Here is a 12,174-nt window from a genome sequence, read left to right on the forward strand (position 1 = left end):
ATAACTTGCCATAACACACTTCAGATGGAGGGAGAAATATTTCTTCCCCCAGATATTGCTCAACTACAACTCCCATCAGCTACAGTAAGAATGGCCAATGGCAAGGGAGAATGGCAAGCTGCAGTTCAGCAACATCTAGAGGGCCAGAGGTTCCCTTTTAGACAGGTACAGCAAAAGGTGAGAAGGTAACTATCTAAAATTAATAAATCCTAGGCATGCAGTCTTCAGTGGAAATTATTTCTAAGGAAAATGTGCACCAAATGATAGCTCTGCTGTCTTCCAGCCAAGTACTTCTTTGCACTTCTGTTACTCTTCAGGTTTTCCTCCCTGCAGCCCAGTCCTATACCTGTTTACTCAAACGTTCTCTGTACGATAGAACTTACTGCCAAATAAGTGGCATGGCACCTGAACCAATGGATTCAAGTTACAAAAAAGAGATTCCAATCAATATCAGAAATAACTTTTTGACAGCAAGAGCTGTTCCAACAGTGGAATAGACTCCCTCGGGAGATGGTGGTCTCCTTCACCGGAGGTTTTTAAGTAGAGGTTGATGGCCATCTGTCATGGATGACCTAGCTGAGATTCCTGTATTGCAGGGGGTTGGACTAGATGACCCTTCGGCTCTCTTCCAACTCTACAATTCTATTATATCAAAATACCTTTTTCCTAAATGCGAATCCAATTAGAGTTATCTGTCTCTAAAACTAGAATGAAGATATTGGGAAGTGTCTCATTAAGTCATTCTTAGAAATACCACAGAAGAGCCGAAAAGATTTTCAGAATTTATTAAAATTACTTGTAAAAAAAAGAGCAAATTTGAAGGAAAATATTTACAAGCATTAAAAAAACCCACACACACTATATTCCATGATCTGCAAGAGATGCAAGGTGGCCAAATTCATTTAGTAACTTACTAGACACCTCAAAGTTTATACAAAACAGTTATTTAACATACATCCAACAAAAAGGCATCAGTAATTTTACACAAAGAAAGGACGTTCATCTTGCCCAACTAGTAAAAATGTTTAAAAAATGGATTACAGCCCAGCAAAATGCAGTCTAGTGTCAAAATTTGAAGTAATCCTTTTATTAAACTATAAGGAAGTATTTAAACAAAAAAAAAGTCTCTACAGGTAATCTTCAGTTTACATGCTTTTGCCATGTTTATCCTTATTTCGTGTTACAGCAATTATGAGTTTAGTTCTCTGTGCATTTCGTTCATTTCCTTTACCTGAAGACACACAAAAAAGAGTTTTATTCCTTTTCAGTTTTGATGCCTTTAGAACATGTTCATATATTAATATTACCAATAGAATGGACACCAGTCACCAGCCTAGAAACTAATTTTTGCTATAATGTAACTCCCCTTGCCCCCAATAATGTCTTATGTTCAGCTATTTGGCTGAATTCGTCTACAGAAGAAACTACAAAGCTGTAATTTGCAGTTTTGTTTTTACTACATAAAAAAACCTCTTCCCTGGGCCAATGTATGTATCAGATCCTAAGCTCTCTAGAAAATAATATTTCCTGTATGCAGCATTTAAGTGACTCCCCAAATTGTTAGATGTCAAAACACACCCCCTCTCTCACACACAGAATGTTGGCCATACTTGTTACAAACATGGCATATGAACCTTTCAGCAACTTATTGCATGGCAAGTTAAGCAAACAGATACTGTAAGAACCTGAGAATTATTCCTGTTCACTTTCTTGATAGATTATAGTTTTCATTATTATTTTGTTTTATTTTTCACTCTTCACACTAAGGTCACAGGGCAGGTCAAAACAATTTTACATACAACATTAAAAACAATTTTAAAATTTTTAAAAAATGAACCACAAGAAGTTAGAATAAGCCGTAAAATATGCACCTCAGATGTTACAAGGTCAGAGGAATTTTTATAGTACTGTTCTATGCTACTGCTTAAATTCTTAACAGTTCCTTTGATTTTGATTTTTTTAAACTCACCTCAGCTTTTTCATATTTCCCCTTCTTTCTTCTAGTAAAGACCTGCAGGGAGAGCAACAGGTTACACCAAGTTTTTGCAAAGCTTAGCAGTTCAAGGATCCACAGAACACTCATGCAACATCCACGACTTCCCAAGTCCCATTCACTGAGGTCCCCTAAACGATAAAACCTTCTGGCCAATCAGGTCCATGTTGCCTATGAGACCTGAAAGCAGGGATGGCCCAGCCCAGGGGTCTGCAACCTTTAAGACAAAAAGAGCCACTTGGCCCCTTTCCAAAGGAAAAAAAACTGGGAGCCGCAAAACCATTGCGACATTTAAAACAAATATATCTCCAGAGCCGCGATCTGACAGCGGGCGGGAAGGTGACGTCGGGACGGTGCGTGACTAACGCACGCACCGCCCCCATGCGACGTCACAGCCAGTACAGCGCCCGCCACAGTGGGGAGTGTCGGGGTGCACAATGCGCCTCTTCCCCTCGCTAGTATCCGCCCTGGAGCCGCGGCAAAGGTGTAAAAGAGCCACATGCAGCTCCGGAGCCGCGGGTTGCAGACCCCTGGCCCAGCCCATTTCACCATCTAAGACAAAACAGGAATTGCCACCTCCTGCCCCCGCACCCCGCCACAGTGTCCCACCAGAATGCTCCAGCTTTCATCAAATTCAGGTGTTTCACAAGTGGGGCAGAAAAGATGAATGGATCTGAAAGCAGCCATTGTGATTCCGCTGTCTGAGGTGGGTGCTGCGCCCTGTCTCATGGGTGGGCTTGGTTCATGTGCACACAGGACCAAGTCTCATCTACTATAAGAATTTATTTATTTTTATCACTGCAAGCCAGGTCACTGTGGGAAGCACAGTAGCTCAGTGGTATAGCACATGCACTGCATACAGAAGGTTGAAGATTTAGCCTCTGGCATGTCCAGGTAGGACGGGGAAAGACCCCTGGAATGAAAGCCCAGAGAGCCACTGTCAATCAATATAGTCAATTGTGAGAATAATGATCTAGTGATCCAACTCTGTTTAAGCATCTTTTTCCATTTCTTTCTGTAATTTGAACCAAGGTATGAAAACTGGACTGGAATGAGCATATTTCACAGCAGCAGCCACCCACACCAGTGTCTGCCCGTTACAGAGACTTACGATATGGTCTCCAAAAAGTTTGCATGCTGCTTCTTTAACAAACTGGGCATTTGTTCTCACTATGATAGCTTCCTATTACCTAAATTCAGCCTATAGCATGTATGACAATCAAGTATTTACCTCGCTTATTCTTATCCTATTCAGGAGTGAATAGCTATTTCCACATAAAATACTACTACCTCGGACATAATACATGAAGTTATTCAACCTTAAAGGTCCTCCCAGGAGGCCCTTCAGGTCCCCCAACCTTCAGAATACTCGCCCAAGGAGGTTCATCTGGTACAAAAGTCTCTGCTGAAATAGAGACTTCAGATACCAAGTTCCATTATATTATAACTGGCTATTTTATTTCTGCTGCTACTGTGACTGTTGCCTTATTACACAACTCTGGAACATTTTTAACCTGAAGAATGGGGTTAAAGTATCTTATAAAGTTAGAAAAACATACCAGTACAAGAATACCAGCAACTATTGCCAGTATTATAATCACAATTACAGCAATAATTCCAGGATTCAAATTTTGCATTGTGAACTCTGGTGCCTTGTCATCAATATAGTAGATTATAACATCATTAAATTGAAGAGATCCTGTTGACCTGCTAAGGGTAAGATTTGGTCCTATAATCACAGGTTCCCCTTTGATCTGAAAGAGTAAAAGAACTAGTTACTTTTGGAGTAAGCAGTCCAAGCAATATCCAATCACTGAAATACAGGCAACTACTGATTTGTGTGGGGTTACATTTCTGATCCCCATGGACATTGGTGGAGTGTGCACAAGCCTATTACGCCCCCACCCTGTTCCGCCCCCTTTTCTGGTCACTTACGGGTCACCACACTGCACACGTGCCCAATTGCATATAAACTGGACAAGTGTAAATCAGTCGTTGCCTGTAAAGCACTGAGTTTACACAAACCATTCTATTCTACCTTGAACAAAAGGACTGGTATACTTACATCTTTTTCAAAATAATACGCCACATCAACTATATCTACATCTGTGGCAGATTTCTCTGAAGCATTTTGTTTCAGTTCGATAAAAACGAAAGGTTTTTCATACTGGGATGAAGAAAACACAGCAATTAGATCCACATAACCAATAAATAAATAAATAAATAAACAAACAAACAAACAGACAGACAGACAGACAGAATGTGACTTTGTTAGGTTTTTAGAAATCTCTTGGAGTTTAAAAATCATGTTCTTTTTGAATAGTACTATAGTAATAATAATAAAAAATATTAATAATGTTATTATTTACACCCTGCCCAATTGGCTGGGTTTCCCCAGTCACTCTGGGCAGTTTACAGAATATATAAAACATACACTTTAAGATAAGTGATTTGTTTGTTTCAAGAACTTGTATTAAAAGAGATTAATATAACAGTTCAAATATCACAGCTGTATGATACGAACACTGACAAAACGTCTTGAATTAGCAGGGTATGGAATTACAGGTGGAAGCTACAAAGAGGCACATTTTTTGTGAAGCCTAATACGTTCCATTCTTAAAACTTGTTCTTGGGAATTCTGGGGGACTCCCTCTTGAACCTTCTCGATTCTTTTATGTTTTCCCTTCAGTAGTTGATTATATATTTTGCTTTTAGCTTGGCTTTTTATATTAATATAAAATACGTACAACAGAAAGTCCTTTATATAGTAAAATTAAATATTTAACGTCGGGGTTCAAGTATATCTCCTCTATCTTGAAAGTTTAAAGGCCATTTTTAGAAATACAGTGGACGCTGGGGTTGCGAACGTGATCCATGCGGGATGCACGTTCACAACCCGCAGCGTCCACAAACCACAGTGGCGCATCTGCGCACACACGGGTTGCAATTTGGCGTGTCTGCCAAAGCACAATTTAGCGCTTCTGCACATGCGCGACCGCCAAAACTCAGAAGTAACCCGTTCCAGTACTTCCAGGTTTCAGCAGTCCGCAACCCAAAAAAAGTAACCTGAAGCATCTGTAACCCGAGGTATAACTGTATGTGAATACTAGCACAAAATTGTCTGTAGGAATCCAAATATGACATAAAATCTGCAAAAATTGCTGTTCATACCGTAGCAGTTATGTGATTTTTATTCAATTTGTAACGCTGAGAAAGTTCATTTCTGATTTCACTACAAAGACAAGAATTAGAAACTGTTAGTACTTGAACATGTGATTTAGAATTGAATCTTGTGTCATCCTCTAACAACAATCTAACATCTTTGCATTAACCCCTAAGAGACACATCAGCAACTTCTATTGGTTTCTTCCTGTCAACTGCAACTTCTGCAACTGTATTTACACCTTTCCCCATACTTGGCACTAGCAGAAACAGAGGCAAAGCTGGCTTAAACCAACCCTCCTGTCCACTTATATTTTGCCACCAACATCAGTTAAACAAGCAAAGTGTAGATGCAGTATAGCAAGAACAATGGCTTTGGAGGAAGTTCACACTGCATTAGTACACAAATCACTTCCTTTTGAACTACATTCTGAAGAACATCCCCATCTTGAGAAATTGTATGTTTTGCAATTCTAATTACTTCAAACAGACTAAAGACATACCTCTCAAGGCTAGGTTTGTCCAAATCAGTTTCTGTCCCAGAGTGCTTCATTTCCATCGAAATCCAGCTGAAAAATAAAGTATTGCCCTCAGGAATTTAGCTGGCCGATTCCACACATTAAATACAAGCTTAAGAAATGGGATTTCAAATGATCTTTTATTTGTAAAATTACAATGGGAACAAACTTGACAATATAAGGAGTGGGCAACCTCAAACACCACCATTCCTAAAGCCACATCTGCAGGGCTAGACATTTGGAGACACATACCACTGGGCAAATTGTGTGGCAGGCAGTGCACAGGGCTGTATATACACATATTCACTTTAATCTCCAGGCTCTGAAGTAGACAAAGTGCCTTAGGTTACTATTAGCAGTGTGGGGACAGTGATATTGGCTGCATTAGGAGTGCCTTGAAGTGCAGGGAAGAAATTAAACCACACTCCCACCCAGCTCTCAATGCAGGGGAAATCTATTTCTGCACTGATTGCTGATCAGCTTGGCAACACAGGAAGTGAGTGAGCCATGGCAAGCTGCAGTGTGCGCTGCTGAGGGACATATGTTGCTTGCTGGTTGCCCACCTGTGACATAAAACATTAATGTTTTGTACCTGCATGTTTATATATTTGCCTGGCACCAAATATTTATATTTCAAGGTACATGCAGTTTCATTGGAGGCTTACCTTGTCCTTACTACTTCATCGCATTTAATGTCTTTACCCCCCTTGTCAGTTCTTCGTACTCCAGCTGAGTTCACACACCAGCAAGTGTCTGTACCATTGCACTGCTTAGCTTTGAAGTTACCATTGTCATCACATTCTGGATCATAAATGCCATCATTGTCTCTAATAGCATGTTGTGGTCTATTACTTCTGCCAGTGTTTTTGCGGTATATTTCTGCTTTCATCAGCAGGCATTTTGAAGACACTGAAAATAAGATGGCAAAGAACCACATTTAAAGTTACCATTTCAGTTTTAAATGTATGATTCTGCTGGAATGCTAGGGCTTCCCAGCTCATATTTTAAACTGAAGCAAGTTATCCAGGAGTTGTTGTACTCACATGTTCCACAGTCCACTGTGATATTGGACCCAAAACTTGTGCATCTGCATGTACTGCTAATTGAAATACAGTTTGCCACGTGCTTGTTGTTCAGGCATAAGCAACCTGTAATAATTAAATGTATCAGTTAGGAAGGAAACCAGTCAGGTACCATGCAGGCAAGTAAATGTCTTCACTTCTGAGGGAGCAAAAAAGTCTCTCTCTCGGTAGATCTCCGAGCACTCAAGATAAAGCCAACAACTGACACCAGAAATCAAAGCTCAGATGAAGTTATAATTTTAAGAAGAAATGGTTTAACTCAAGTGTACTGAATTTTAACTTAAAAAGAGGCCCATTCCAAAACTGTTTTTGTAATATTTCTGAAATTACTTCCTTCTGGTGCATTGTAATAATGTTATCAAAACAGTGCAGTTTGCATATCAGAGTATTTACATTGTTTACCATCAGCACACAGTAAAAATGAAAGTGTAACCTTGTGAGCAGAATACTCAACAAGTCTTGGGATATTTGTGTAATAATTGTGCGAGTCAGTTGCATGTCTGTGCAACTCAGACTTGAGGCAAGTGCTGAAGGCACTTCAGGGCTAGCAACCTCTTCCCAATCCCACTGGGTTCCAACAACTGCACTAACACTTAACTGTACAGAATAGGCACCTGAATGTAGAAGCAAATCCAAAGGGGTAGTGGTGGAAATAGTAACTGGGATCTGTAAGTCCTTGGCGAGACCTTGAAGTGCTTGCCAGTCAACTAATAAGAGTTCACTGGTTCCAGGCCCTTCTTCCCAGGGCTCACCTGACATTGTCCAAACAATCAAGTCTCTAACCACATCAGTTTACAAACATGGATACATATGCTATAATGTTATTGTTTTAGTTTATTAAGTTGTTTAAATTGTTATTAAGGAAATGATTATTTTTCTCCTTCCAATAAAGTACAGCAGAAAAGTTGTCCAAATATAAATAGTTAACTTATTAAACCTCACAATAATTTCATAATTATCTTTCTATGTATTTCTAATAGAATAACCAAATCAGTAATTTTTTTATATAACTGTAAAAACTACCTTGAAAGTTTATTATTCCAAAAATCAAACCTTCATCTGGTTGTAAATATTAAGATTATACCAGCAAGATTGTCTTTCTATAAAAAAATGATTTAAATCAAGTCTTACTTAATTACTTAAATTAAAAATTACTTAAATCAAGTGATTAAAATCAATTTCATTTAAATCAAATCCACCCTGGTTTGGAAATAACTAAGAAATTACAGTGTGTTGCTCCCACTGGCTAGATAGGAGTAGAAAAAGCGGGAGTCTTCTGCTTTTGAAGATGTCATCCCCATCCTCAAAAAGGGGGGAAAGGAAGACCCAGGTAACTACTGATCAGTGAGCTTGACATAGATGCCAGGGAATGTCCTAAAACAGATAATTCAATAGTTGGTCTGTGAGCATTCAGAAAAGGATGCTGTGATTACCAAGACCCAGCATGGGCTTCTCAAAAATAAGTCATGCCAGACCAATCTGATTTCTTTTTTTGATGGAATTACAAACTTGGTGAATCAGGGAAATGCTGTGGACATACTGTATCTTGATTTCAGTAAGGCTTTTGACAAAGTCCCCCATGATATTATTGTGAGGAAGCTGGTAAAATGTGGAATGAAAGAGGTAATCGTTAGGTGGATTTGTAGCTGGTTGACTGACTGAACCCAAAGAGTACTCATTAATGGCTCCTTGTCATCCTGGAAAAAAGAGACAAGTGGGGTACCACAGGGTTCTGTCCTGGGCCCGTTGTTGTTCAGTGTCTTTATAAATGATTTGGATGAAGGAATTGAGGGGACGCTCATAAAAATCTGCAGATGACACCAAACTGGGAGGGGTACCTAATGCCGCAGAAGACAGAATTAGAATTCAAAATGACCTTAACAGATTGGAGAACTGGGTGCAAGCTAACAAAATGAATTTCAATAGGGACAAATGTAAGGTTCTGCACCTAGGCAGGAAGAACCAGATGCACCAATAAAGGATGGGGGACACCTGGCTTACTAGCAGTACATGTGAAAAGAATCTAGAGGTCTTGGTGGACCACAAGCTTAACCTGAGTCAACAGTGTGATGCAGGAACAAAAACAGCTAATGCTATTCTAGGCTGAATCAACAGAAGTATAGTGTCCAGATCAAGGGAAGTCACAGTATTACTCTATTCTGCCTTAGTCAGACCACACTTGAAATATTGCGTCCAGTTCTGGGCACCACAATTTAAAAAGGATGTCGACAAGCTGGAACATGTGCAGAGAAGGTCAACCAAGATGATCAAGGGTCTGGAAACTAAGCCTTATGAGGAACACTTGAAGGAGCTGGCTATGTTTAGCCTGGGAAAGAGGAGACAGATGAGATATGATAGCCATCTTCAAATATCTCAAGAGCTGTCTCATGGAAGAGGGAACAAGCTTGTTTTCTCCTTCTCTGGAGGGTAGAAACTGAACCAATGGATACAAGTTACAAGAAAGGAGATTCCGACTAAACACCAGGAAGAACTTTCCGACAGAGCTGTTCGACAGTGGAATAGACACCCTTGAATGTTTTTAAGCAGAGGTTGATGGACATCTGTCATGGATGCTTTATTTGAGATTCCTGCATTGCAGGGAGTTGGGTGACCCTTCCAACTCTACAATTCTATGACTGCAATTTCCACTGGAAAGGGTTATAGCTCAGTGGCAGAGCATGTGCTTTGGATGCAAAATACCCCAGGTTCAATTCCTGGCATTCCAGAGAGGGCTGGGAATGTCCCATCTCAAACTCTGGAGATCTGCTGCCAGTCAGAGTAGACGCTACAGAGCTGAATGCCTCAATGGCTTGATTCTGTATAAGGCAGCTTCCTCTCAAAGTCTAAAGAAAAAAAGATTCAAGAACTCAGTGGAGGAAGTCACTAATCTAAAAGAAAATTTTAAGACTTGCGTGTTGAATAATTTGAATACACACATTTAAAGGATTTGGTTCTCTCTCCAGGAAGGAAATATCTACTGCCTTTTTTTAAAAAAATAAAGTGTGAGATGCTCAACTAGCTACAAATGAGATGCTACATTTTTAATAATTCATGATACCAATATTCAAATTTTAAGTGAGGGTTTGAAAATTGGTGACAGATGGTTATATAGAAGAAACCTACTTGGGACATACTAAGAAACACTCCTTCAGCAAGAGTCACAACACATGGGCATTTTCAACAGAAATTTTACAATTATCTCTCCTCTAATAGAAGACCAGATTTGCTCTCAGGCACCTCCCCTAAACCTGGGTGTAGTCTCAATTGCAGAAAGGAGCCAGTCACATCTCTACTCTGCTCTGTTTCTCCTACCAGGAAATGTGAAATCTGAAAACAGCTCAAGGCCTCAGGGATGGGCTTCCATTTACCAACAGGAATCACATAGGAGCTGGCACAGATTAAAAAGGAAAGCAAAAGTTACTAGCCTGTTCTTTCCAGGGCTCTTAGAACTATAACAATGAAGCCTCTTCTTTTCCTGATGGAAGAGGTGCCCAGAAATGGCTGCAACAGCTCTTGAGCTCCTCGCAGCCCATTTAACCCCATGGGCTTGTAAACTGTACAAAACAATCATATTGATGGCACTCCCATCAGACAGCAGATATAACCAACACTGATGAACCTTCTATTCACACCCATAGAATACACAGCAGCAGGAGAGGAAAAAGAAGGCTGCTTTGGTTAATCAGGTGATTGATCCGTTAATATCACAGCCCTAGAAGGTTCCGACACCAGGGCTGCTCCAGGAAATTTTACTGTCCGAGAGGAAGGGTTAAGATGACACCATCATTCTACATAGTGGCCAACTGGACCTAGCATTGGCAATGGGTCAGTGTCCTCCACCACACCCATAAGCCACAACCGTAGGGAGTTGCAGGGCAGGTTGTATAGTAAACACAGTCCTATCCTCAAACATCTCACCTGCCCCCCCCCCCCCGCAGCCACCTCACTCCACCTAGTGGTGAGGCCAAACTCTGCACATCACCTAGCAGTTCAACAGCTATGTTTTTTAAAACTACTTCCTCTTTGTGATGTCACAGACTGAGCCTCATTCCTGTTCTTTCGAGGCAAACCTGGGGGGCGGGGGAGGGGGCCCCAACGTTTGAAAGGCAACGGTCCCTGGAAAGAAGAGTACCTCTGGCAACGCTTAGATGTGGGGGGGGGGGGGTAGGGGAAGAAAGTTTCTTCGGCTCAGGGAATTCCTTAACTTGAGAGACGACACAAAATAAATAAATTCCGAAGACATTCATGAAGGGAACCCTGTAGCTGCTGAGCCCAAGTTGGCCTTACCTCCCATTTCTTCAAGACAAGTTATAGTGAATATCGGCATAACCATATTGAAAGCTGCTTCACCTGAGACACGCACAAATACTATATACTGCCCACATCTCAGCACACCTTTTTTAAAATAATAACCTCAATCTAAGTTCTGAAATGAAAGCATTTTTTTAAAAAAAAAAAAAAAAGGACAGGACGTCTTCGATGCGCGGGGTTGTACCTAGCTAAGTTAAGACTTTCCGGGGATCCAAATCCATCCCTCGACTTCGACGGATCTACTCTCGGTGAGACGACCAGTGGGATCAAAATCTGAAGAAAAACTCCCCCGAGGACCGCGCTTGAGTCCGGCAGCCGCCCCCAACTCTCCTCGGAGGCCCTCGCTCTCTCTCCAGGGAGCGCTTTCCCAAGCGGCAGGATCCTCGACGGGGGGCAGCCAGGTGCACCCCCAGCCATTGTCCCCTAACCCCCACCCACCCACTGAAGGCAAACCGAAGCTCTTTCTGCCCCGGTGAGAAGAAGCGCCTCGCCCCTTCCCTCCCCGCCCCGACGGGGCGCCATTTTGTGGCGAGCGGGCACGGCTCGCCTCGCTCCTGAAGGGGCTCTCTCCGGGCAAGGCGCCATTAAACCCCCTCGCAGGAGCGGATAGTCGGAGGAAGGAGCAGCAGAGAAGGAAGGGGGAAAGAGAAGGAGGCTTCCTCGACGGATACGTACTGCAGTTCACGGTGGCGGCGAGCGCCAGCATCGCCAGCGCCAGGTAGACGGTCCCGCGGGGCAGCTCCATCGCCGGGCAAGTTGAAGGAACAGGTAAGCAAAGGAGGCAAAATAGTAAAATTTAAAAAAAATAGTAATAGAGAGGAGCGCTGCTTCGACGCGCCTTCTCCTCGAGGCTCCGCGGCGCCCTTTCTCCCCTCGCGAAGACGCTCAAGCTGCTCAGCAGGTTCCGCAGGTAGACCAAGCCCCCTCTCGGCCGGCCGCGCCCGACGTCTCAGGTTGCACCTGGGGCCTCCTCTCAGACGCCGCCTCCCCTGGCACCTGTGCCGCTCGCTTTCCCTCTCGCGCGCTCTCGCTTCCTCCTCCTCCTCCCGCGAAGGACAAATGAGTCTCTCGGGGCTCCCGCCAGCGCTTATAGCCCGCAGCGCCACCT

The 12,174-nt window shown here is 42.2% G+C and overlaps 1 protein-coding gene across 1 annotated transcript; it reads right to left on the reverse strand.

Annotated features, from left to right (window-relative positions):
* Positions 1-769: 769 nt before the first annotated feature.
* EPCAM (epithelial cell adhesion molecule) lies at positions 770-12,130 on the reverse strand. Its single transcript, XM_028725016.2, has 9 exons — positions 11,742-12,130; positions 6,717-6,821; positions 6,339-6,582; positions 5,659-5,724; positions 5,165-5,225; positions 4,059-4,160; positions 3,553-3,747; positions 1,970-2,011; positions 770-1,231 (listed from the first exon to the last, which is right to left on the reverse strand). Exons 1-9 carry the CDS (start codon positions 11,809-11,811, stop codon positions 1,190-1,192), a joined length of 927 nt encoding a protein of 308 aa, XP_028580849.2. The 5' UTR covers positions 11,812-12,130; the 3' UTR covers positions 770-1,189.
* Between the last annotated feature and the right edge of the window lie 44 nt (positions 12,131-12,174).

This window comes from Podarcis muralis, chromosome 3, assembly GCF_964188315.1.
Source record: "Podarcis muralis chromosome 3, rPodMur119.hap1.1, whole genome shotgun sequence".
In the NCBI taxonomy this organism is placed as follows: Eukaryota; Metazoa; Chordata; class Lepidosauria; order Squamata; family Lacertidae; genus Podarcis; species Podarcis muralis.

Coding starts and splice junctions, on each gene's coding strand:
- EPCAM (XM_028725016.2), bottom strand. CDS start 11,811: ATGGAGCTGCCCCGCGGGACCGTCTACCTGGCGCTGGCGATGCTGGCG. Junction 2,012..3,552: donor TTGCTGGTATTCTTGTACTG/GTATGTTTTTCT, acceptor CTCTCCCTGCAG/GTCTTTACTAGAAGAAAGAA. Junction 1,232..1,969: donor GGAAATATGAAAAAGCTGAG/GTGAGTTTAAAA, acceptor GTGTGTCTTCAG/GTAAAGGAAATGAACGAAAT.